The sequence below is a fragment of the Phoenix dactylifera genome, chromosome 3, assembly GCF_009389715.1.
Source record: "Phoenix dactylifera cultivar Barhee BC4 chromosome 3, palm_55x_up_171113_PBpolish2nd_filt_p, whole genome shotgun sequence".
NCBI lineage: Eukaryota > Viridiplantae > Streptophyta > Magnoliopsida > Arecales > Arecaceae > Phoenix > Phoenix dactylifera.
In genome coordinates this window covers 24646885-24674733 of record NC_052394.1, presented here as the reverse complement: position 1 = coordinate 24674733, position 27849 = coordinate 24646885, and the positions used below count along the sequence as shown (strand labels likewise).

At 40.5% G+C, this 27849-nt stretch overlaps 2 protein-coding genes across 4 annotated transcripts; both read left to right on the top strand.

Moving 5' to 3' along the window:
* The first annotated feature begins 196 nt into the window (after positions 1-196).
* LOC103704017 (GDSL esterase/lipase CPRD49-like) lies at positions 197-10333 on the top strand. 3 transcript variants are annotated; one of them, XM_008787131.4, is made up of 7 exons: positions 197-428; positions 3692-3769; positions 6879-7019; positions 7095-7171; positions 7272-7421; positions 8073-8214; positions 9030-10333. In XM_008787131.4, exons 1-7 carry the CDS (start codon positions 318-320, stop codon positions 9060-9062), a joined length of 732 nt encoding a protein of 243 aa, XP_008785353.1. In that variant the 5' UTR covers positions 197-317; the 3' UTR covers positions 9063-10333. The 3 variants fall into 3 exon arrangements, with proteins under 3 accessions (XP_008785353.1, XP_008785352.1, XP_008785351.1); XM_008787130.4 differs by having other exon boundaries at positions 9027-10331; XM_008787129.4 differs by lacking the exon at positions 9030-10333 and having other exon boundaries at positions 8073-8521.
* Positions 10334-10434: 101 nt separating this feature from the next.
* LOC103704018 (thylakoid ADP,ATP carrier protein, chloroplastic) lies at positions 10435-26963 on the top strand. The gene is made up of 10 exons (XM_008787132.4): positions 10435-11022; positions 11422-11478; positions 24216-24278; positions 24364-24420; positions 24538-24621; positions 24848-24916; positions 24982-25094; positions 25193-25362; positions 26421-26499; positions 26632-26963. Exons 1-10 carry the CDS (start codon positions 10624-10626, stop codon positions 26732-26734), a joined length of 1194 nt encoding a protein of 397 aa, XP_008785354.1. The 5' UTR covers positions 10435-10623; the 3' UTR covers positions 26735-26963.
* The last annotated feature ends 886 nt before the right edge of the window (positions 26964-27849 follow it).

Here is a 27849-nt window from a genome sequence, read left to right as displayed (position 1 = left end):
GAGGCCATCAAAGATCTCCTTCCTTAGGCGCCTCCTTAGTGGTTGGAAATCCCTCTGTCATCAAAGACAGCATCTTTACTGCGGCTGCTGCTGTGGTTTACTCGCCACCAACCTCAACCTGAGATCATTCATTATATACATTCACCCGGTTGACATCATTCATTATGTACATTCGCACGGTTGAGATCATTCATTATGTACATTCACACGGTTGAGATCATTCATTATGTACATTCACACGCGCGCGCGCGCGCGCACAGGGAGAGTAGATAAAAGAGGTTAGAAAGAGGAGGAGAAAGGAGTATCGAGGAGGAGGGATGGTCGGGCCATTGCGACCGGTGTTCGTTCTTTTTGGCTCCTCCATCGTCCAGTACAGCTTTAGCAACGGGGGATGGGGAGCTATCCTCGCCGACGTATACGCCCGCAAGGTACGCAGCCTCCTCCCTCTCCACCCCCCAGTCCAAACAACCAACTAATTCCCTATCTAGATGAATGCAAAACCTTTTCACAAAGCAATGGTATGAAATGTCACGTAGAAAGTTGGAACTGAGGAGATGACTTTCCTTAACCAGAAACTGCCCTCACTTTGACCTACACTAGAGATGGAGAGGAAACATCTGGACAGGAACCTAGAGAACCAAGCGACCCAAGTTGAACCCAAGCTAGACTAGTGCATTCAAGCATGAAGCTTTCCACGAGTAGAGATAATATAGATACGCTGGCCTTCAAAAATAAAAATCCTTACTAGGTTCTACCCATTTCTCACTAGTTATCCTGTTCTTGATGGAACAACTACTTTCTGTTCCTCCCCTTCGAGCCATCATGCCTCGGACACTATGCCACACGCAGATCTGAATCTGCACTGCAGAATTCATAGCAGTGCCGGGATCATCTGCTTTATTAGTAGAAATGTATAAGCAACAATTTTGTGTGCATCTGCCTAAAATCATACAATTGCAAATATGCTTACCCAGCTTTCATTTCTTGGTGTATGGAATGTTTATCTCTCTAGTGTTGACGGCCATGCTTTCTACGGTACCACATCTTATGTGGTTTTCTTTTCATTTATGAAAATGGAATATTGCAAATTGCTGGAAGGGCACTCCCTGTTGTTACTAACGCGCCCAAACTTCCTAAGGTTGAGTTGCTTGTTTCTTTTTTAATGGTTACATTTTTCATCTTCGGGTGTACACTGTTTTTCTTTTCTTGTTCTGTCAGGATGCTTTTCTATTTTGGACTTTCAGATCATGAACTTCTTTCAGACTTCACATAGGGTCTTCATTATGTAGACATTTTAATATAATGGTTAGCTGTGAAATGGTTAGTTTTGCTTTGGTCTCGTAGGAAAATTTCTTCATCCTTCACCCCCCCACCCCTCAAAAAATAAAAGAAAAGAAAAGAAACACCATACGCACACAAAAAAAAAATTGATTAAGTCGAGTTAATTTGTTGCTTTGCAGCATTTGGTTGAATTACTATTTGAAGTCTTGTTGAGTAAGAAAGAAGCCTCGATTAAGCAATATTGCACAGATTTGCACACTTTGATCCAATTTCTTGAGAGAAGTACTTTAAAAATTGTCACCTGAAGCAATGGCATTCAATTGCAGTGCTTCTTGAAGTAGCATTTTAAAAAGAAGACAGTGACTACTTAGTGCAGACATCAACTCCAATGCATATCTTCCAATCTACTGGTAAACATGTCAAATTTAACTCTGCAGTTGCTAACTTTCATCTCGATCCACATTATTGTGCTTCTTTCGACCTGTTCTTCATCTTCTTGGTGAGGGCCTTGGTGCTCTATTCGACAACTTATCGATCCATGGTTCGTTGGCTGACTCTGTGCCTCTTCTCCATGTTGGTTATAGTAGTATAAATTCAAATGCATTCCACAAAATCTAGCAAACTGCAACATATAAATGAATTTAGGCTTTGAGCCCATTTAGATAATTCTTCATACTAGAGAAGTTGGGGTCCATGTTTGCACATCTTTACCTGCTTAGGTCGGTTCTTTGAGGTTACCTTCACTTTCTTATTCCTTTTTTACCTTATCTTGCTTCTTAAATTTGGGAGCTTATGGTCCTTTAACGACAGCCTCTCACTTTAATCCAATGTACAAAGCAAACTTCTTCCTAGGCGGATGTTATCTCCTTCATCTAGCAGCCATTTAGACCCTTTTATACATGCCATGTCACTTCGATTGAATTTATGCATCAGTATGCTTAGTGTCAACCATCTTGAATTTTCAGTATTTTCTTACCATGTTTTTAACATGTAATTTTGTTGGACAGATCTTCTGATAATTCATATATTCTAGTAATGCTGCGACAAATGTTATTCTGATCTTGTTTCTTGGTGAATTTGTCTGATTAAGTGGGAGAGGCTTCATTCTCCTTGTCAGAAAGGCATGCTTTAGTGAATGGAAAATATGCACAGTATAGTGACCCTGTACCTAATTAAGTATATTGTTGTCAAGATTACTCTTTTGTCCAGAAGACACAAGCTTGGGAGATGGTGTTTGAATAAATCTTAGGTCAGTTCATTTACTGGTAACATCATGGAAGAGAATCAGAAGAACTTGGTTTTGGTTTAGGGTTTTTAAGATATTGTCCTCAAACAAGGGATCTTCCATCCCGCCCGCCCTCCCCCCAGAGAGAGAAAGAGAGAGATGCATTAGGTTGTCCTACGAGCTCCCAAGCTATGACTTGTGATCCTTCTCAAGGCCCATTGCAAGTGAAGAGGATGATGAACCCATCAGAAGTGCTAGGGCTTGAAGGCAAGGAAATGAAGAAGGGGAAAAACAGAAAAAAGGATAGGTGGTGTATCAGGAACTTTCAAAAGAAAGAGGGGGAGACACCGAGAGAGAGAGAGAGAGATTGAGAGGTTTTTCTGAGATCTTTATGTATATATCATGCTCATTTTATAGGTCTTGGTCATCTTTATTGCACAATTACTTAAGTCATATTACCTTCCGGACCATGTAACTATCTTATGAGTTTCTGCCTATTCTCTAAAGATGCGCTGGATACAACCTTAGATGTGCTTCTCTACTTGATCTGGCCCCTGGCCCTATCATTAGATAAGTCTTCACCATCTATCCTTTTTTTTTGTGTGTGTTAACTGGTAAATCCGAGATAAGTTTTCTCTCAGATATCAGCAGGAACAATTTAATGAACATTTACAGTAACGCTATTTAAATTTGTTGGTTAAGAGCCCATGAAGGAATTAAACAAGAAATGATTAAGTAAAGATGGGAGCGAGGTTAATGCACCGTTGCTTAAGGCCTTACATGCACTTAAACTCTTTGCTGCATCACAGATTTACTGACCTGTGGTTTTAAGTCCAAATACATGAGTTCTTTTCCTCCTCGAGAAATATAAGACTATCTTACTTTTCAAACAGAGGGTTTGCTGTTCAAAATTTGGAACCTAGAAAATCTAAGGAACTTTTCGCTTAACCCATATGATGGGGGTGGGCATTAGAAGATGCTTCATATAGTTAGAGTGAACAGCAACACCAAAAAGTAAATGATTGCCTAAAGTTTTCCCTGCACAATTTTTTGACCTTATATCTAGCATAGGAAACCTAGGTCCATGAAGCATCTAGGTTAACATATTTAGTTAGCATTTGAATTTCAGTACAACTTCTATTATCACGTGGCAACTTTTATTCTTTTTTCTGTGTTTTGGAATAGGCCGATATTTTGCTGCGAGGGTATACTGGTTGGAACTCAAGACGTGCTCTACAAGTGGTTGACAAAATCTTCCCGAAGGTATAAATTATGATTTATTTGAACATCAAATCATTGAATAACTTAGATAGGTGTTTCACATAATATGCTTAAAGGACTACTCTTTTAGGCTATTGTGCAAGTGGTTGGAGCTATTATAGCTCATTTTAGAATGCTTATATGTCTTTCCAAGTAGTGAGCTGGTTGCATGCAAAATTTATTGTAAATGTGGAAGGCCTTCTGTCAGAGAATTGGTTCACTTTATGCAGTTCACGTTTATCTTGGCTACCTCTAGTAGTGACATAGAAAAAGTATCGATCACATACATTGGTTTACTTGAGTGAAAAATGCCAATATTTTATTCAGGTCTTGAAAAGTCGAGTTTATTTGATACCGCTTAGATCGACAATCCAATGGAAGTGGGAGAAAAGACAAGAAACAAATTCTTTGCAGAGAAGGGAGATAACTTTCATTCAAAGCTTGGATGCCTCCTCATTACAATTCATGACTATTTATAGGCAAGTCATGGATAACATGAAAAGACAAAAGAAAATAAAAGGTCAAGAGTCACCTTGATATGGGTAACTCACACAATAAAAGACAACAAAGCTAAAACCAAATTCTCTTAGAAAATTTGAAAGGTCAAAAGACACCTGCCTGTTAACATACTTATAACTTTCCAACCATAACTCTAATTCTAATGTTCTTGGGCTTGTTGAAAGAAGAGAAAGAGACCTGAAACTTTCATCTTAATAACATTTCCAAATTTGGCCATTTAATATTTTGAAAATGGCATGCAAATTGTATGGTATCCATGCACATGTACTTGCATCATTATTGGCTCCTGCTTGTCTATCTACTAAAGCATTAGAACCTATAAGTTACACCCATATCTTTGCTTTATAATGCAAACTATCGAGCCATCTGTTCATGGCCCATGAAGCCCTCAACCTCTCTCTCTTTTACCGCCCTATCCAAGTATTATAGTGAAAGATAATATAATGCTCGAAATTCGAATTAAAAAAAGACCTGCAGCGTCATTCCTTCTTATTCTCAAGATTTCTCTAGTTATGTTAATCTCCTCATCCATTTGAGATCTCCGTGCCCATTCTTCCATTTAAGAGTCCTTCTGAAAAGTAAGTAAACAAAAAGGGGAGAATATATATCAAATCCAATATGAAACTTCTTGATTCACAGAGCCGTAATCATCCAAATCTCCTTCTTAAAGAAACCATGTGCATTTCCACATGCTAGCGTAGATAATGCGTGACACCTATTTACTTCCATCGACATGTGGATATAACTCATGCTTCTATACCGATCTTTATTTTCACAAATCATAATCTTTTGTGGATGTAAAAAAAAGAAAAAAAAATAATTATCAAGCCTTTCCCTTCCATTTGTTGTCAGCTTTAGTATCATCTATTAGCAAGCTTTCTTGTTTAATGATGCCTCTAGCAATTGTCTGAAATCGTTATCTTGGACTCGCCCGTGTTAGTTGGCTAGTCATAGGTCAACTATTTAACCACAGTTTAACTGTAAATCAACCTAGTCGCCAGTGACACCATAAATAAAATAATTAAATAATACCCAAAGTAGTAGAAAATTTAAAACATAAAATTTATAAGAAAAGAAAATACATCGAAATTTCAATAATGATTCAGGTATTTGTTGATTTAGCCCTACGGTTTGGACTGCACAATTGATTGTTTGAAGGCCCTTTAGAGGGTCTTATTAGGATTTGAAAAAGATCTTGAGGTACTGTCCAGAGAATTTTAGTGGATAAAACATAGTTGAAGTAAAAGATCAAACAGAGATCTATAGGCAAACAGAATTCTAGCTCCAGCAGATTGGAACTTGGTATACTGAAAAAATAAATCGCAACAACAATTTTCATTGTAGAAACTGAATAAAAGAGGATGTAAAGAGAAAGAGAAGAATGCGAAACATAACAAATAGAAGGAGAGCAAGGAGATGGAGGAGAAGAGAATAGAAAGACAACACCGACTGGTGACCTTTGGAAAAGAAAAGGAAGAAACCTCCTTTTATCTCTAATCTCCAAAACTCAGCCAAAATACATAGCATAGAATCCCTTCATATAAAACCCTGCAACCCATCTTCCCATTTTCCCTATCGCTCGCCAGCCCTGATTACTGTTCATGCTAAGTAACCGTGAAAAGTAATCCCATACTAATCACCCGGCGAATTAATTCTTTTCGATCTGATGCAACTTAATAATTTAAGTGATGATTCCTCGGCAGCCCATCTAACTATTGACTTTGAGATCTTTTAATCTCAGCCGTATGTGTTCTTGACTTATCAAAAATTAAGCTGAACAAATGAATAGGAAAACTGCAAATCGAATGTCTAAACTAAATCAAGGCTGACTAGTCCAATATACATCACATTTGTAAAAACCTATTGTGGTTTCAGTTTATAAAAACTAGTCAGCCATTGTAGACACTGGACTTGTAAGTCAGGTGTCACCCCAGGTCCTCTTTTAATTGGTTTTCAAGTGGTCTGGAGGTCGCAGCAGGTTTTTTGTGATATGAAAAGGTTTCAGAATCAGCTTTCAGTCTTTATTCTAGCACAATTTTCAGAGCATCCATGACATTCTGGTGAACTTGGTTGATCTTCAGCCTCTTATATCTGCCATTTAACCTCTTTTGTCCAATAATTTGATATATCATAGTCTAGAGTCATATAACCATTAGGTGGAGCATTGCATTAGCTAGCTTCTTCTCAGCCTTTACTTTAACTACCTAACCACCAGATCAATATCATCTCACAACCATGTTCGACCTCTTTTCTCTTGTCCCACTTTTTTTTTTGAGAATCTGGTTTTATTTTGCCACCACCACCTCCACCACTATTGCCGCACCACCACCACTCGCTGCTTATTCATAGATTTATGTTTATCCTGTTAAAAACAATCAGCTCTGATATGCATGTTTAGGCTTAAAAAATTTAGAAAAAAATAGAAAGAAAATTTCTGTTTTGGGTTTTTAAAACAGAAAAACAATTGAAGTGATGCAAATACAACTTTATAATTTTAAGAGTTAAATGGGTTACTTACATAATAATATTATTTTACTTTTTCCCTTCATATCATATTGGCTAAGTTACATCATATCTGTTTATTTTGTCTTAGGATGCAGCTGTGCAACCTTCATTGATAATAGTTTACTTTGGTGGCAATGACTCAATTGGACCTCACCCATCTGGCCTAGGTCCTCATGTGCCACTTCCAGAATACACCGAAAACATGAGTAGGATTGCAGATCATCTTAAGGTGACTCTTAGTCTAAAATTATTGAAACATAATTTTTGCAGAATTTGTTGACATGACAAACTACTCTGTATTCAGAGCCTATCTGAAAAGACACGCATTATTTTCCTCACTTGTCCTCCGATCAATGAGGAACTGCTTCGTCAGTCAACAAGGTGCTACAATGCTTGCACATTTATTGTATTTGTTGCTCTTGTTTTTAAGGGTACTTGCTGTTCTTGTTTTTAAGTTAACTCAGTCTGTGCTCCAATTCAGTGCCGCTCTAAGTGAGATAGTGCGAACAAACGAAACCTGCCAAAGATACTCAGAAGCTTGTATAAAACTGTGCAACGATATGGATGTGAAGGCTATTGATCTTTGGACTGCAATACAGAAGCAGGATGACTGGGCTAATATTTGCTTTACGTGAGTCTGCTTCATTATGGCTTGTTATTAGTCTCTGCTCAACTTACTGAAAAAGGTCTGGACCCTTTCTTACCAAATTAATAGGATGACCTAGTCCACTAGGCTCCTGCCATTGCAAGGTCTGGAAAGGGTGTACACAGCCTTATCATCATCACGTGCATAGAGGCTGTTTTCATATTTCAAACCCATGACCTGTAGGTCACAATGTTGCAACTTTAGTGTGTCACCAAGGCTCACCCTTTCTTACCAAAATGAAAAGAAAAAGAAAAGAAAATCTAGACAGTTTTTTTGTTTTTATGTCATGCATTTCTTGTTTACTATGACAAATTGGCATTATTAGTTGTTTTCTGTCTCATGTCACTACATTGTTTTTTTTATAAGATCTTGCTAATACTTTCATTTGCTCCTTAGAACGTACTGATTGTTTTCTATAGCTGATCCATTTGCTTTGCTTATCTGATAATCCATACGTATCTGCAATGATGTTTTGATCCAAGAAATTTGCTTGTTTCATCTCTCTCTCTCTCTCTTCTTCTTTTTGGGGTGGGGGTGGGGGGGTGTTGGTTGGTTTATGGCTTATGATTAATTATGTGCATTGTGGATGAACAATGTCTATCTCAAGATTTTGTACTGACAAAAACTCCATCCCAGTGATGGGATTCACTTGTCCTCTGCAGGGAGCAGGATAGTAGCGGAAGAGATACTAAAGGTCCTCAAAGAAGCTGAGTGGGAGCCTTCTTTACATTGGAAGTCCCTGCCAACCGAGTTTGGAGAGGATTCACCATATGATCTGGTAACTTCTGATGGAATATCCACCATCAACCCTTCTGAGTGGACTTTTCACAGGGAAATACAATGGGACTAGAATACCCCGTTTACTTAGGTGTGCTTAAGATGTTAGATCCTACGGAAATGGAATGCTATAAAGAATACCAGCCAAGCCCTCATTTACCTCTAAGCTGGATTAGGCTAGCATGTTCCCATCGTACTTTTTAAGCAGGGATATTTGATGGATCCTAATTAGACTTCTCCATGCTGAACTGAGTTGCTCATGCAAAAGTAATGCACGCCCACATTCATGAATTTCATTAGTATTTCGTGCTAATTGCTCTCTGTCATGTATTTTAGAATATCAAAAGACGTAGATGCCTGAGAAAAATATTGCTCGCATTCTGTTTTAAAGAATCTCTAGAGCTGGTCGGTTGGCTGTGCAGAAACATTTTTCTCTCAAAGAAAAACGTTTCCTTCAAGAGCTCCAGTGCAGAATATGACTTGTGTTCTCACGATTAAAAAAAGCAAGAAAGAAAGAAAAAGAAAAAGAAAAATCTTGAACATAATTACATTCAATTTTGGATTGAGTTATGCTGTGCAAGGCAGCTCTACCTCATTTCTTTTTCTAGAAGTGAAAAATTACTCTATTTTGAATAAGTGTGCAATGGGGATTTGGATGAATCATTTGGTGCCATGAGAACGCCGCATCTGGGTCTTGGTACCATGTGAGTGCCAAGTGACGACAGATAGCTTCTTCTTTTTTTTTTCTGCTTTTGAATTCTTATGAAGCTTATTCTTTTCTTGATGCAGACTTTTTTTTTCTTTTTTTTATAGCAGCGAGTTGAGCCCTCAAGAAAAAGGAAAAGTTAACGAGGGTCTAGAGGATACGTCATAAAAATCAGGACTAGCAAGGCGAGAGAGGTTTGCATGAAAATCCGCTTGCATGCTCCCTTCCCTGAAGATGTGAGAAGCATAGAAATAGATGGACGAAGGCTCGACGTGCCAGATACGAACTACTTGGCCATCCTTCTGATTTTAAAAATGTGCTTGAGGTGCATCTGATCGCCCTGGATGTGCTTGAGGTGCATCCGATCATCCTGGAACGAGGCATCCATGAAATGGTGCATATCAATGTGTGACTGGGATGGTAAACACGCACTACTATAGATCTATCCTATCATGCCTCAAAACCGGCTGGCGCGCGATGCAGCCGCACATTACATAGGATATAATCCTATAAAATATGCCAGACCTACCGAATGATCAAAATGCCAACGATTTTAATCGCCATTTTCAAGAATGAAACAAAATCATCCACTATTTCTCTTTGGAAAATATAATCACAAGGCCCCAACATCCGATCGTATCCGAAATGTTCTAAATCTTCTCCACCTCTCATTAGCAAATTCCAAGCTTCAGCACTAAGCATTTTGTGGCTCGGACGAAAACAAAAAAAACAAAAAAAAGAAAAAGAAGAAGAAATGGCATGAGCTAACGACTCGGTCGCATGATAATTTCTCACAATAATAGTTCATTGCCATCGGTTTACGATCATTTCGTAGATTCCATAAGTATCCCAAGAGTACTCCATAAATTATTTATTTTTTTGACTCTGTATTAGCCACAATCACATTTCTCACCCATAACAAGCTAATTGATAGTGCCATATTTTTCGCCCATGACAAAACAATTGATAGTCCTATATTCTTGCCAATGGCGAAGCTATCCATAATGTCACGCTTCGACTTATGTCGGGTAGTCCACAATAACATTGTTAATTAAGAGCCTTCATCCATCCATTCATTTTAGTAATAATATTAATTATGTTAAGTTATTTTCAATTTTGGACTAGATTATGATCACACTTTCCATCATGATGAAGCAATCAGTAATATCACATATCTTTTTCAAATAAATGCATTTTCTTGTTTTATAAATGTCTACATACATGTATAAACATGTGTCTGGTTGCGCGCGCGCGCGCTTGTGATTATCTTCTTTTGGGCATTGCTTAATCAAATAGGTTTGCAAGTTGTCCCATGTGCATTAAACATGCCAAAGACCGCGGGCATTGCTTAATCAATATATAACCCTGTCATGCCGAAACATCACGGGCCCGCACTCCTTCCGCATATTCATTGTTGTCACCATCATCGAAGAGAGAGAGAGAGAGAGCAATTGTGCAATGCGCCCCCCCCCCCCCCCCCCCCGGAAGCCAGAAATGCAGCCGCTGTGCTGCGTCACCGTGCTGTCTCTGACTAAAGACAAAACTCCCCGGTGCGAGCTACCCCTTATCTGACCCAAGGCCCGCCCCTCCTCCTCTGTTTTTATTTCCTCCTCTCTATCCTCTCCTCGTTTCGTTGTTTTGCCTGGGAGGGAAGGGAATTGAATTGTTGAGGGGAGGAGGAGGGGGTGCGGGGGGAAGGAGGCAATGGGGAGGAGAAAAGGAGTGCTGATATGGCGTCACATCCCGGCCCTCCAGAAGGACAACTTGGCCGGCGATTGCGAACCTCCTCTTTCTTCTTGGGTTGGGCCGCGGCCCGCCACGTCTCTTCGCCCGTTCGCCTCCGTCTCCGTGGGTGACGGCAGCACCAGAGGCAGCGGCGATGAGAGCAATAACGGTAGCAACGATAACAGCGGCGGCATCGGCTCGTTGGTTGCGGAGAGGGAGAAGGATGGATTCCCCTCGGCGGCGCAGCTGGTGAGGCACCCGCAGGCGTTGCTGGCCTTGGTCCCGGATGGGGTTGCGCTCTTCTCCGCCGGCGCCATCGCTGGTGCCGCCGCCAAGACCGTCACCGCCCCCCTCGATCGAATCAAGCTCCTCATGCAGGTCCGTCCGTCTTCCCTCCCCCCTTCAAAAAAACAAGAAAACATTTATACCTCCAATTAAATAATAAATATACCCACCCGTCCTTCCCTCCATCGTCTTTCTTTCTCTCCGTCGAGCCCTAGATTTTTCTTTCCCGTGCCCCCAGTATCTGGTCGAGTCGTCCCAAAACGAATTCCGGCCTCCCTCCCTGCCCGCTTTATCTGCGATGCCTCCATTGCTTCCCTCCTTACCATGGCCGGATGACCTATCGCTCTTTCTCTGGACTTCCCTCATTTCTGCTGCGATCAGCAGACCAGTAGATGATTGATTCCAGGATTTTGTTTCATGGAGACTCTTGTAATGCTGATGCGGTTGTGTCTTGTTCATACATGTTTGACATCCAATGCTCCCTGCTTTCAGACTCATGGGCTGCGGGCTGCCGAAGGAACTGGGAAAAAGGGAATTGGCTTCATCGAGGTGCGAACTGCTGCTTTTGCTTCTTATGCGTTCTGAAATCCTCTCTGTCCATCATGCTGTGCTGCCTGCTTTGCACATTCACCACAACCTTGTTCACGACCAGAGGTTTGGATGACTTAGGAGGAGTTGGACTGTTGCTATCCGCTCCTATTTCAATGACAAGAATCGCACCCAACTAGGATAAAGGACTTGACGCACTACCTTTTTCTAGGCAGGATGGTAGCATAGAGAACCATGGAAACGCTCAGAGATGGTAGAATCCATGTTTAAAAAAAAAAAAGATGTAGCAAACCTAGTAGGATGATTGGATGAATCAGCAGTCACAGCAAAGAGGAGTGGATTCGAGGAAGATGAAGAGGGGGGGGGGGGGAGGACAGGAAAAAGGGCCACAAACAGCAGCATTTCTAGGTTGATTTACTGAGCGAAGGGGGTTCAGACACCAAATTTTTGGAGGTATAATGGAAGGTGTTCAAGGTTGTGATCAATGGCACAACTCTGAAAGAAGTGGGAGGTTTCTCATCTCTTGCTAATCTTTTCTATGTGTTATCCATGATGTAATTATTGGTTTCAATTTCATTAAATAAATGTCACACTTCTTTTTTCTTCCTAATCTTACACTAGACCGAAACTTAGACTCGACTCAATCCAGACCCAAATGCATTGTTTTGTGTTTGACTTGAATTTGACCTGACCCAGTGGGTCTAAAAAAATTTCATCGACTTGACTTGGTTGGTCAGTAGGCGGGTCTGGGTCTAAAATCATGACCTAAAGAAGACTAGGTTGGGTCTAGATCATTCTTGCCCTAGGAGCAATCCAGCCCAATTGTTGGCCTAGTTCCAAATGATAGAGAGATGGAAGGTATCCAAAGGAGCTAGGACTTATTTGGTGCTCTTAACTTGTATTCATGGAATATCCAACATTGGTTGAAGTACGTAAGGGCAAGAGGTAGGTAAGATAGAAGTAGCCATAATTGGGCTCTCTCTTCTCTCTCTCTTACACACGCGTCCACACACGCATGGACACGGACACACACAGTGCTGAGCAGTGATGCCGCAACATTGGACGTGTGAGACTTCTTCCATAATGTGTAACAAATTCATGATCTATGAGAAAGTGAAATTTTCATAGTCTTTCTAGCTTGTGTTGTATTAAAAAGCCATGAATTGTGCTTATGACACAGTATGCATGATGCTTCTATTATCTCGCCCTATCTAAGATTGAAGGGTGTTCTTGTGTGGAATGTAAAGTCATGCAAGATGAATGTGAACAGCAGAAGCATTGTGCACATTGTCACAAGATTTGGTGATGAATTTGCTTTGTGGTGTAGAACCAAGTCCGGGAAGGCAGACTTCAGTGGATACGATGTACTCACGTTGCAATTTTAAATCAGGAACAGAAGAAGAGGGAGAAGAGAAGGAGGAAGAGGAAGAAAAGAAGGAGAAGAGAAGGAGAAAGAGAGGAGGAGGAGACGTGGGGAAGAAAATTGTTAATCTTTCATTAACCCTAATTAACATAAAAGTTTCCTATAAATAGGGCCCAATAAGAACAATTAAAATAAAACCCCTTACACAAAAATAATGCCCAATAAACCCACAAATAAGCCCTAAAATGCAAATAAGCCCAGAAATAAAATAAACCACAAATAAACCCTAAAATGCAAATAAACCCAGAAATAAAAATAAACAAATATGCAAATAAAATGAGGACCTAGCTGATGTCCCCATCAACTCCTCCCGGGTGGGAAAAACTCGACCCAGTCCAGCGTAGATCTGGCCGGCTGTCGTACTGCTCCAGAAGATCAGGGTCAAGGCTCTGCAACTCAGCTCGCGAAATCCACGTCACATCTGATTCGGGTCGACCTTTCCACCGAACAAGATAACGTTGGTAGCTTCCTCTCCTGGTAGATATAACCTGCTCATCTAATATATGTTCTATGTGTTCTCTGCGTGCATGAAATTGTGGAGGTGGAGGCTCAATAGCAGGTGCGGGATCAGGGTGATCAACAACAGTGGATGTATCAACAAAAGGGTCAGAAGGAATGAATGTTGATTTTTTGTATGGGACTAAATCTTCAATATTAAATGTCGCACTAATCCCATAGTCGTCAGGAAGATCTACAACATAAGCATTCGAACTGATTTTCTTTAGGACTTTGAACGGTCCCGCACTACGAGATTGCAACTTTTTGAACGTCCCCGAAGGAAGTCGTTCAGGTCTAATTCTTACCATGACAGAATCGCCTACATTCAATTCTTTATAACGTCTGTGCAAATCAGCAAGGGATTTATATTTTAAGTTATTAGAGTGAATATGTGTGCTGATCTCCTGATGCAATGAATGCAGGTGTGAAGCAAATGATTGTGCAGACTCAGAGACTCCATATTGATGAGACATGGGAATCAAGTCTGTGGGTTGCCTAGGTTTATATCCATTCACCACTTCGAAAGGACTCATGCCTAAGGTCCTATTGACCGAACTATTATATGCAAACTCGGCAGTTGGTAACACGAGATCCCAAGTCCTAGCATGCTCACCTACCAGACATCTTAAAAGATTTCCTAGACTTCGGTTGACAACTTCGGTCTGGCCATCAGTTTGGGGATGATAGGCAGAGGAAAATTTTAATTTGGTACCCATCATGTGCGAAAGAGTTTTCCAAAAATAACTTATAAATTTAACATCCCTATCGGACACAATAGATTTTAGGAGGCCATGGAGTCTAACGACTTCGTCAAAATAGAGTTTCGCAATCCTAGAAGCATCGGAAGTCTTAGAATATGGAAGAAAATGAGCCATTTTAGAGAACCGGTCCACCACTACAAAAATGGAATCGTGTTTGGTCGAGGTACGTGGAAGCCCTAACACAAAATCCCTGCTAACATCTTGCCACGGACAATCAGGAACAGGTAGTGGAGTGTAAAGCCCAGTGTTCTGTTTACGTTGTTTGGCTAGTTGACATGTGCGACACTGAGCGACAATTTTGGCCACGTCTCTCTTGAGACTCGGCCAGAAGAAACGTCTTTCTACCATTTCAATGGTTTTGTCTCTCCCGAAATGCCCAGACAGTCCTCCAGCGTGTACTTCCCATACTAGAAAATCTCTCAATGAGGTTCGAGGAATACACAAACGGTCGGAGCGAAAGAGATAATTATCTTGTAAAAAGAAATCATCTTGCTCTCTCTACTCCATCTCGTAAGGTCAGGTATACATCACTAAAATCGGGACAGGTGGTATATTGTTCCCTGATCCTTTCAAAACCAATTACTTCAGTGCTCATCACGGATAAGAGGAAGATCCGTCGACTGAGCGCATCAGCAGCCTTGTTCTCAACTCCAGCTTTATGTTTCAGCACAAAAGTATAGGCTTGCAGAAACTCAATCCATCGGCCATGTCGAAGGTTTAGTTTCTTTTGAGAATTGAGATACTTTAAAGCCTCATGGTCTGAATACAGGACAAATTCTTGCGGTAGCAAATAGTGTCGCCAATGTCGCAAAGTTTGCACTACCGCATAGAATTCCTTATCATAGGTGGAATAACGCAACCTGCCGTCACTTAACTTTTCACTAAAGAACGCGACAGGGTGACCTTCTTGGCTTAACACGCCACCTATGCCAACGCCAGAGGCATCACATGCGACCTCGAATACCTTAGTGAAATCGGGGAGGCGCAAGACAGGTGCTTTGGTCATCCTATGCTTAACATCTTTAAATGCTTGGGATGCTGACTTAGTCCAGATAAAGTCTCCTTTCTTCATGCAATCTGTAATGGGAGACATTATCGAACTAAAATTTCTAATGAAGCGACGATAGAAAGTAGCCAAACCATGAAAACTACGTACTTCTGCTAGGGTCTTGGGCTCAGGCCAATCGACTATCGCGCTTACTTTTTCTGGATCAGCGGAGACACCCTTGGAAGACACTATGAACCCTAAGAAAGTGACGTGATCAGTCAGGAAGGCACACTTCTTAGGGTTTGCAAAGAAACCTTCTTTCCGCAGGACATCACAAACTTGCCTTAAATGTGAGAGATGGAGCTCTTGAGTTTGACTATAGATGAGGATGTCATCAAAATATACAACGACAAATTTATTCAAGAAAGGTCGAAAGATCTGTGTCATCACCCTCATAAAAGTACTTGGAGCATTTGTTAACCCGAAAGGTATTACTAACCATTCGTAGAGTCCATCTTTGGTTTTGAATGCGGTTTTCCATTCATCCCCAGGACGAATCCGAATCTGGTGGTACCCACTCTTGAGGTCGATCTTGGAAAAAACTGTAGCACCAGACATATAGTCTAAAAGGTCGTCCAGCCTCGGAATGGAAAAACGATACTTAACCGTGATTTTATTGATAGCACGGCTATCGACGCACATCCTCCAAGAGCCATCTTTCTTGGGAGTGAGGAGTGCAGGTACAGCACAGGGACTCAGACTCTCACGAATATACCTTCGAGTGAAGAGTTCGTCAACTTGACGTTTCAGTTCAGTGTGCTCGTTTGGGTTGAGTCTATGATGGGGAAGATTTGGCAATGACGCTCCAGGAATGAGATCAATTACGTGCTGGATATCACGCATCGGGGGGAGTGCAGCTGGAAGATCATTTGGGAAAACAGAGTGAAACTCCTCCAACAGGGGAACTACGGCGGCCGGATGCTCGGCATTTTTCTTCCCATTGATAACTCTAGCCACAAGGGCGAACACAGGTGAGTGGCTTTCGATATCTTTCATTACCTCTTTCGAAGTAATGATGTGAAGTGACTCGTCTTTTCGTGGTGTAGCACCCTTCTTCTCAGGGCCAGGCTCTCTAGGAGGCAATGAATTCAGTATAATTTTCCGACCCTGGAACATAAAGCTACACGAATTTGATCGACCATGAAGTGTGACGTCCCTATCGTATAACCAAGGTCTTCCTAGAATGACTTGACCTACGTCCATCGGAAGGCAGTCGCACCAAATCTCGTCTTTATAAGATAGAAATTGAATCGGGACAAGGCATCTTTCCGATACCAAAATGGACGTCTTATCTACCCAGGCTACTTTATATGGATTAGGATGAGGGGTAGATTTCAGGCCAAGGCGAGAAACAACTCCAGATGCAATGGCGTTGATGCAACTCCCACTATCAAATAAGATTTTGCATGTTTTACCATTGATCTTAATAAGCGTGTAAAATAGGGAGGTTCTACGCCAATCTTGTTCAGTTTTTGTTTGGGCTAGAGTACACCTAACTACATGAAGCCTAGGATTTTGTTCATTCCGATCAGTGGGCTCGTATTGGGGTGTAGGCTGGGCAAGCTCTAACCCGGACTGTTCGTCTCCAAAGTCGTCTACAAAATCCTCGATGTTTGGTTCATAGACTTCTTCGACATATTCAGTCTCCTGAGTTCCTGCTTCCAGTTCAGTCATCAAATAAGTCTTGGCATTACATTGAGACGCGATATGGCCAAACTTTTGGCACCTGAAACACTGAGTTTGGCTTCTTGAGGGCGGGTTGGACCCTAATATGCCTTTTCCTTTATCAGTTGACGGACTTTGAGCAGGCATCGGGAACGGCCTAGTCGGTGTTTGGCTAGAGCCGGGCTGGGTAGGATGGTTGGAGAGTGGTCTGGATTGCGGGAGATAGCTTTGATTAGGTCGGGCTCCTGGAGGTAAAAACCGAGAGTCGGTACGTCTCACTACAGGGACTCGTAAAAAACTATCTACATCTTGAGCCAACTGGTATGCCTGGCCAAGGGTGGTAATCTCTCGGAGGATTAATTCTTTCTGGATTTCCTCGCGGAGTCCTGCCCGAAACCTAGAAAGAGTAACAGTCTCCTCTTCGATTACACCGCACCTCATGTGAAACTCCTCAAATCGTGCAATGTAATCGGCAACAGTTGAAGTTCTTTGAGTTAGTTTCTGCCACCTATCCATAAGGCGTTGTCGGTAAGAGAATGGCAGATACTTCTCATTCAGTTTTTCTTTCATATCCTCCCAGGTGGTGATACGTGGAAGCCTCTGGGTCTCACGCCTATGTTCTACGTTATGCCAGTACCAGTGAGCTTGTCCAATAAGCTTCATTTTAGCAAACCGTACTTTTCGATCATCAGTCATCTCGTACCACTCAAAATAGTTATCCATGGCTGCTCTCCAATCAAGGTACACACTCGGCTCTAATTGACCAGCAAATGTGGGAGCATCTACTCGTACGGTACGAAGTAGTCGCTCGTCAAGATCACGCTGGTGATCAAGAGGAAGTTGGTTCCTAGGGGGATGGGGAAAAGCTACAGGTGGTGTGGTCAACCCAAACTCGGGATAAGCTGCGATTGGGGTTGACGGTTCAGGAGTCCTAGGATGTTGCACTAAAGCACGGATCTCTCTTTTGAATTCATCTTGATCAGCTCGTAATGCAGCTAACTGTTCCAAAATATCTTGTAGAACTCTGGGGTCCATGGTGGGTAAAGGGGTCTGAGAGTCAGTGAGGAGGTACTCTCTACCACTACGGGTTGGCATGCAGGAACTACTCTAATTGGTGATATGATATGTAATGCTACTAATGAACCCTAACTGACCAAATGTGATGCAGGACAACCTACTAATGCAATCTACTATGAATTCGGAAATCAGCAAATTTTCACAAAAATAACTTAAAATTAAATATTACTAATTTGCACTTTGGTTATTTCGGAATTAAGGCAGGAAATTAGTCACTATAAGAAATTAGGTTGCAAACACGTATTACAGTTATTCAAAGTCCAAAAGTAATCTGATCTATGGATGTTGAGGCTGTCCTGTCGCTAAGGTGTGCTAATTTAATACTTAGATTTAAATGGTAGGTAGGACGGGTGTGGTGTTAAATGTTCTAGGTTTTGCAGTTTGACAAGAAAATAAGTTTCAAAATAGGATTGTCATGCAAGAGAACTAGAACATAATTAGATAAACAAGCCCAAAAGGAGGAAGAACCTATTACCTGTGGTGAATGCAGTCAATCAGAATCGTGTACTCGTGGGCTGGGGCGACGGTCGGGGCGCGGCGAGTCGGCTCGTCGGATGGCGTGAATCTGGTCGAATCACAGCAACTTGGGGGCCTGCTGAACCTGCTAACCATAGGCTGTACTGTGTAGTGTGGCTGGCGGGCCTGTAAATGAAGGAGGCCTGTGAGTTGACCTCTGAAGCAGTGGCGGGCCCTGCAGTCGGTTGGACCGCAGATGATCGGGCTCAGGAATGGGCCGCAGGTGGATCGGGCGCAGAAATGGGGCGCGGCTCAGAAAGAGGTGGGGAGAGGGGCGTGATGGGGCTCGAGTGAAGGATTGTTAAGAGAGCCCAAAAATGGAAGGGAGATGGAGAGGAGAGGTGGCGGGTGGTGGCGTGTGGTGGAAAGGGGAAAGGGGTCGGCAACCACAACTGGAAGAGGGAAAAAACTCTGAATGGTGGCGGGCGGTGGAGGTATTTGAGGAAAGGGGAGATGGGATCCGGTGTCAAGAAGGGGGCACAGAAGGGAAGAAGATGAAGGAAGCGACGGTTGGGATGGTGGCCGAAGTCGGGAGGTGCTGTGGTGGTGCTCGGGGTGGCGGTGGCGAAGATGGCGTGGGTCCGGCGAAGTGAAGGCGGAGACGGCGGAGGTGGTGCAGAAGAGATGGAGCGGCAGCAGCGGCGGCGACTTGAAATAGAGGGCGGAGCTCGGCTTTGGTAATGACGCGGCGAGTCGTGCGCAGGCGGCGCGGTTCGGCAGTGGAGATGGCGAGGTGGCGGCGGCGTAAGCGGTAGCGATTGGCGGCGGCGGAAACCCTCTGGGTTTCCTCTTGGCAGAACAGAGGTAAGTATTTTCCTTTTTTTTTTTTTAGGGACACGTGCACGTCACGTGATCCAACGGTTTTCTTTTTTTTTTTTTTGAACCTTAACGGGTTCGGGTTATCGGGTTCGGGTTTCGGTTGGAACCCGTTCCGATAATCGTGAAACCCAACACGTGCAATTCACGTGCAAAAGAATTTTTTTTTTTTTTAAATGGATCGCTGAACCGGGTTACCGGTTTGTGGGTAACGGGTTTAGGACTTACCCGTTACCTGGCTTCTTCTTCAACCTCCCGATCGATTCGGGAGAGAGCTCCGGACGCTTCGGCAGCGGTTGCGGAATGGCCGAACGTCGTGGCGACGGTGTTCGCGGCCGCAGCTCCGTGGTCGGCGGCGACCGGATGCGGGGCGGGGGACGCGGCGGTGGTTGGAGCGGCGACTGCGTGCGGAACGGAGGGCGGACCGGCGGCTGCAGGCGGGGCGGCCGACGCAGTGGCGACTGCGGGTTCGAGGGTCAAAGCTGCAAGGAGGGCGGTGACGCTCTTCTTCTTTCCGGCGGCGGGAACCGCTCGTGGCCCTTCGACACGCTCCGGCGTCCGTGGTCGATGTACGGCGTAGTACTTGTGCGGCCACAGAAATCTGGGAATCCGGCGACGCTCGGCCATACACCGGCTGACGGTGGTTGCAGGTGGTGGGGCAGCGGCGGCTCGGGCAGGGTACGTCGGAGGAACCGCGACGATGGTAGCGGCGGACGGACGAACGGGGACGACAACCCTGTTCCCTTTTTTTTTTTTGAAACCGAGGGATTGTTTCCCTCTGTCGTTCCTGTGAAAACCGAGAGAGCGAGGGAATATTTTCTTCTTTTTTTTTTTGCTCTCGGTTTGGATGAAATAGCCGGGAGATGGAAGTGCTAACACGGCGTTCACCTGACGGCAGCCCACGGGAACTGAGGCCCTGATGGAACGGGGCTTTGGCAGCAGGGGCAAAACCCAACCTTGCTCTGATACCAAGTTAGTGTAGAACCAAGTCCGGGAAGGCAGACTTCAGTGGATACGATGTACTCACGTTGCAATTTTAAATCAGGAACAGAAGAAGAGGGAGAAGAGAAGGAGGAAGAGGAAGAAAAGAAGGAGAAGAGGAGAAAGAGAGGAGGAGGAGACGTGGGGAAGAAAATTGTTAATCTTTCATTAACCCTAATCAACATAAAAGTTCCCTATAAATAGGGCCCAATAAGAACAATTAAAATAAAACCCCTTACACAAAAATAATGCCCAATAAACCCACAAATAAGCCCTAAAATGCAAATAAGCCCAGAAATAAAATAAACCACAAATAAACCCTAAAATGCAAATAAACCCAGAAATAAAAATAAACAAATATGCAAATAAAATGGGGACCTAGCTGATGTCCCCATCACTTTGAAGGTTGAAAAGAACTTTGAGCCCAATGAAGTAACTTGGCTGAACAAAACCTCTAGACTAGTAAGGCCCTATTTGGGGGAACTGTTGGCAGTAGAGCTGTTGGAAGTAGAGCTGTCTGAAGTAGAGCTGTTATAAAAAGTTGTTTGCTGTTTGGTAACTATATTCGTAAAGTGCTGTGGTATTTTGTTTTGTGTTTAGTAAACAAACCGAGAAAGTACTTTTGTATGACAAAATTACCATAAAGGATATTGCATAGTATTATACAACAGAACATAATAAAACATAACATAAATTAATACAAAAATATACGATATAGTATAATATTATTGTAATATAAAATAATATTATGTTAATATAGCATAATAGTAATATAATTATTAGAGTAAATTAATATTTGGATATATAACATGATATTAAATTATTTAACATAACATATTAATGTATTATGATATAATGTAATATATATTATATTTATAGTATAATACAATAATAAAAGTATAAAATATTATAATTATTAGTATAAATTAATTTCTCATAATATAACATAATATTAAATTATTTAAAATAACATATTAATGTATTATAATGTAATGTAATATAATACAATATTTATAGTATAATACAATAATAAAGGTATAAAATATTATAATAATTATTATAAATTAATTTTTCATGATATAACATAATATTAAATTATTTAAAATAACATATTAATGTATTATAATGTAATGTAATATAATATAATATTTATAGTATAATACAATAATAAAGGTATGAAATATTATAATTATTAGTATAAATTAATTTTCCATAATATAACATAATATTAAATTATTTAACATAACATATTAATGTATTATGATATAATATAATATGATATTATATTTATAGTATAATACAAAAATAAAGGTATAAAATATTATAATTATTAGTATAAATTAATTTTTCATAATATAACATAATATTAAATTATTTAACATAACATATTAATGTATTATGATATAATATAATATGATATTATATTTATAGTATAATACAAAAATAAAGGTATAAAATATTATAATTATTAGTATAAAATAATTTCTCATAATTTCTCATAAAATAATTTTCCACGGTACAGGGGCTCTTCTTCATGGTCCACGCTCGAGGAGGACCTCAGCGTGGGCCGCGAGGTTGATGATAAAAAAAACAATAGATTGATTTTGGAAGGTATGGAGAAGGATTAAAATTTTTTTTTCTAAAATGTGGTTCAAGAGATGCATACAAAAATTGAAAAGAAAAATACCTTTTCTTACGGAAGGGAGTCTGACGGCTAGGGTTCTTGGCTCTAGTAGATTTTTAAGTTTATAAAGGGACAAACTATGTAATTATGTTATTTTAATATAGGCATTTTTGTCAAAAATACAGCTTTCCGAAAAAGCTGAAACAGCTTCCTCCCAAAAGCTCCAAATTGGAGCTTCCTTCCAAAAGCTGCTTTCAGCTTCCCGCAAAAGCTGAAACAGCTTTTTGAAAAATTTACCAAACACAGTTTTTCATCTAAAAGTACTTTTGAAGGGCCAGAGAGTGCTTTCTGGCCCTCCAAAAGCTCCCCCAAACAGGGCCTAAGTCTAGAAGCTAGTAACTCTATTTTCATTTTTTCAAAATTTTGAAAGAGATTGCATATCATGAAACCTGTATATAGATTCTATAAAATCATCTTTGGGCATGGTGTTTTATATAAGGACTTGAGTTTTGAAGTATGTATTTATGCTTTAGTGTGAGGGTGCATTATATACACAAATCAATGGAAATTCATATTTCATATATACAAAAAAATGTGTTTATTTTTCTCCAAAAAGAAATTTGTATGGTTTTGGTAAAGAGTGTTCACTTTGTATGTACACACATATATATCCATACCTATAAATTCTGAGTGTATACATGTATTTGATGTCTTTTATTAAGCAAAGGGAACAGAGAACCCCCGCCAACCCCTCTCTTTCTCCTTCCTCTTCCTCCCAAGTCACTTTCTACAAGAAGTTAGAACTTGACAATGCAAGGATAAATTTTCTCTAAGGGAATGATAATGATGCATGCTAGAGAAGTCTTAAAATCATCTATATTTACTTGTTTTAATTTGATTATGTTTTCATAATTAATAAAAAAAGAAAAAATAATATGTTGACAAACCAAGGAAGATTTTTAGCAGAATCGTTGAATTGCAATTCTTAAATTATGGACTTTTTTATTATTATCATTATTATTATTATTGTTATTATTATTATTATTGTTATTTTGATTAGCTAGGCCAGTGCGTACGATCCAATTGAGTGAAGTTAATTTCCTTTTAAAAAAGGTTTTATTTTAATCAGAACAATTTTTGATAGATGTTTTAACAGGTTGGTTGAAGTCTTTATATCACTATAATCAGGTTATCATGTGATTTTTGGGTGTTTACACTCTATAAAGCTTTTTGTCACTTTAAAAGTGTTTATTGGACAGGAAATTTATTTTTCTTTGTAATATGTCTGTTGGAAATTTAGTATATATGTCTCATATCTCCTGAATTGTACATGACGGTCAAACATGCAAGCACATCTATGCAAATTTGTGTGGGTATGTGTACGTGTTCATCTCTAGGCATGTGGACGTAATACCCATATACATTTACATGCCAATATTTTATAGGGTTGCAAAATAATGCATGCAGATATGTGTGCACGCGTGTTCTCATGCACTTGTCCACTTGCATCTAAATCTAAGACTGCTTTCATATAAGTGTATGTGTACATGTATATATCCACTAGATTGAAAATAATGGTGTTACAGACTTCAGGACATAGTGACAGAAAAGCTTGCCTTCATTTATTAATTTCTTACAATCTTAAGGGGCGATTTAGTTTGATCTTTTGGTTACCCAGGTTCTGGAAATTTGTAACTAAAATCTGGCTATCAAGAAAGAGATGATATCAAGGCAGAGATGAGGATCTTTAGGCAGCTCTAGAATATATTTTTCATGATGGTTTATTGGAAATTTTTGCATTTGAGGAACTTTGGGAGTTCCAGCAAAGGTGGATAGAGTGGTAAAGAGTCGCTTGTGGTGGTTCTATTGTGTGCATTGAAGGCAGAAATACCTCATCTTTTTGGCTTATAACTTAGAAGCTGATGGGATTTAAAAACATTTGAAGAGAAGATGAGTATGAATTTACATAATGCTATTGGATCATACATATATTTATGATGATACCAGTCTTAAATTTCTATAAATATTAAGCTTTAGTGCTCATCACCATTGAGGATAATAACCTAGATCAAATTTCCTATAGTTTGGGCAATAGATCAAATTTCTTTCCACCTTACAGTTGTTTAAGAACATAAATTTTAATGCCCTTTTTCTCCTGTAAAACTTAGTCCTGTCTTCATTCCTAGTATCTTGGTTGCAGTGTTTATTAGTTTTTTTAAGTTGTGGCATCATGCTTGTACTCTTTCATGCTTTTAATGATGGATAGCCTAGGTGTTTCTTGGAGTATCTTATTTGATCTTAAATTTAGCTTCTTCATATTGTTGTTAGGCTATTACATTGATAGGAAAGGAGGAAGGTATTAAAGGCTATTGGAAAGGCAATCTTCCCCAGGTTTCTGACATCTGCTACCTCTCCGGCTGCATCAAATGCTCTCATTTATCTTTTCCTGGTCTCAATATGTGTGAATCATTTTCAGGTGATACGCATAATTCCATACAGTGCTGTCCAGCTTTTTGCTTATGAGGTTTACAAGGTAATGGAAATTCCTTTAATATAATACAATCTTCTGAGGTTTCACTTAGTCTGTGATATCTTGTTTGAGCTTAATCTTTGACATGCAAACTTTTCTGTTTAAAATTTTGGCTTTCAGAAACTTTTCAGGAAAAAAGATGGGGAACTCTCTGTAGTTGGGAGGCTTGCTGCAGGGGCTTGTGCTGGGATGACCTCCACACTTGTGAGTTTTATATGAAGACACAATTTAATCGTGTGCAGATGTGCTTTTGTATGTGTGAATAGGTCAGTCTGGGTGTTCAAGTATGTGGTTGTATAGGTGGGCTTGCTGGTGGGTGATTGTATTAGACTTTCTGATATTGTTTTGCCTCCTGCAATAGAATGCATTTACACATGTAACATTACACACGGTATGCAATAATTTGAACTTATTTGACACTCTTTGATAGATAACATATCCTTTGGATGTGCTGCGGCTAAGGCTTGCAGTTGAACCTGGATGCAGAACTATGTCTCAGGTAAAAACCATTATGCTCAGTATTCCTTTTGCCATAGATACAATGACGAGTTTGTTACTTGCCAGGTTGCTCTGAACATGCTGAGGGAAGAAGGGATGGCATCGTTTTATAATGGTCTTGGTCCTTCTCTTATTGGAATAGCGCCTTATATTGCTGTGAACTTCTGCATTTTTGACTTGTGAGGTCACCGCCTCCATGTTCCATTAATAACTTAGGAAGTCTGATATAGTTTCTAACGTAAAAGTGACATTCTCCTCATTAATATATAAATGACAGGGTGAAGAAATCTCTTCCAGAGAAGTATCAAAAGAGACCAGAGACATCAATGGCAACTGCTATAGTGTCAGCAACACTTGCTACACTTATGTGCTATCCTCTGGATACTGTGAGAAGGCAGATGCAAATGAAAGGCACGCCTTACAATACTGTTCTTGATGCTTTTCCAGGTAAGACATGATATTTCTAGTTATTACGTAGTTTATTTGCTTTGCTGATCCAATGGCTACTTAGGGTGTTGACTCATTCAATTAATGCTTTATGTACAATCTGATGAATTGAGATAATGTGTCATTTGTTACCACTGCATCTCAGCCCCTTCCTAGCTCAAGTGATGGTGAGAGCTTAGAATAGAAATGGTGCATGAGATTGATTGTGTTGGCAAAGGTTGTGAATTCTGACCCTTTAAGGTGATAGCAAAGAATGACTCACAGAGCTGGCTTAACACAGACACAAAAGCTTGGAAATGATATATATGCATTGCTTTACAATAGTACAAGAAAAGTGGGGTGTACATTCAGTCATTACGGATAGTCTGAATGATGAATCTGACTGATTCTTTGTTGGTTAGTGTGAAGATCTGTGCAGGCGTGTGTTTAGTTTCAAATCGGTTATTCGTTGGATAGATCTTGGATACTTATATAGGATCAAGGAACCCAAATAAAATCTTCAGACTAGCCATTTTGGGTGAGATCTTGGATTGTTACAAATGGTATCAGAGCAGACCCCACCCATAATCTATGTAGACTAGGGAACACTACAGCACGGATCTATTGGGGCCGACCATAGGCCGATTGTGATACTTGTGATTAGATTTGAATAGATTTGAATCCTTAGCCTAACGAGGACGTTAGAGCTTAAACGGTGAAGTATGTGAGGATCTGTGCAGACGTGTGTTTAGTCCCACATTGGTTATTCGCTGGATAGATCTTGGGTACTTATATAGGATCAAGAAACCTAAATGATATCTTCCAGCTAGCTATTTTGGGTGAGATCCTGGGTTGTTACAGTTAGAGTTGACATTAAACTTGATTGTTGGCTAGGTGGCTTGAGGAATAAAAGCTAAAGATGTCTCATCTTCTAATTTGTATGACTTAGAAGCTTAAAATAGGGTCTATAATTTTAATAGCACCTTCAAGTCAATGACAAGCTAATGGCACACCCCTTTTAATCAAATTTCCATATTCACCATCAATATTTTCTTGATATGGCTTTGCCATGAATGCAGGTATTGTGAAACGTGATGGTCTCATTGGGTTGTATCGGGGCTTCGTCCCCAATGCATTGAAAAATCTGCCAAACAGCAGGTATATTTCTTGTGACTGCAGGATTAGTCTAATCACCTGAGGATGTTATGACTGTAATATCCTTTAACTACATCACTGTTGTGATTTAATATTCTTTGGCACTCTTTGCTCATTAACTTTTTCATCATGCAGCATAAGGTTGACTACTTTTGATGTGGTGAAAGGCTTAGTTTCTGCGGGGAGGAAGGAGTTCCAGAAACTCATGGAGGAAAACAGGGAGAAACTTGTTAGCTGATACACTTGGATCATCGCTATCTGTATCCTTTTAGTTTTTTATTCTCTAGGGCTTCTTGGTTGCATATTTTTGGATAGCCATGGCTGAACCAAGTTTCATCCATGAGCCGGTACTGTTTATGGTATGTATTTGGTGAGACTGGCTCAGGAGCTCTTGTGGAAGAAAATTATTCTGGACCAATGCATGCATGTAGTTGACCTCGTGCAAAGAGCTCTAAGATGGCATAAGTGGTTCCTACAGGCTGGCTTGATATAGAGGCTGTGCCCTAAGCGCTTCTTCTTGCATCCCATCTCCGTAAGATGGTCCGGACTGTTCAATGGATCGACATTAGTGCGTGCTTGCTTGCTTGCTGCTGGACACAAGCAGTTTCCATCGATATTATTAGGTGAATTCATCATTGCTCCCTTGGAACGGTAATGGTGAATAATGACCATCTGCGTTATAAGCAACGCCCTCGTCTGAAAGGGAGCCATCAGGCTTTGCCCGATGTCAGGATCATACTACCGTAAGATGGTGCTGGGTTTTTTCGGCGGTCATGTTAAAAGCACGGCCTGAAATTTTTATGTCCGCCAAGCATCTAAGGTCCTCTCGCCTTCTGATGGTTGTGGAGGGTTTAAATCTTGCCTATGCCAAGTTTTGGGGGCTTTTCCATCGTTTCCCCAACCTCTCCCATCTCACCCTTCTAGTTATAATTTTATATGTGCGATGAGGCTATAAACATATATAAATATCACATAAATAATATACCTTACACAATCTGAATTACGTTGTAATAGACATTTGTATTAGCATCTGAAAAGAAATTTATTATACAAATCGTATGCCTTATTAAAGTTTATATAAAATTAGAATATGATAACCAATCATCCTAGAAACAAGAATTTCATGACATCATGAGAAATGCCTTGTCAATAGCATTATTGAATACAATATCCACTTAAAAAAAAAGGGAGACTCTTGCAATAGAAATGCATGAGCTCTTAGCAATAGATACTTTTTCTCATGGACTTATCAAATATATTGAAATTTAAATATGACAGCATGCAGAAAGCCGCTATCGACTCTTCTGTACGGCAAGTTACATGCAGAAAGTTATTTGAAAAATAATTCTTCCA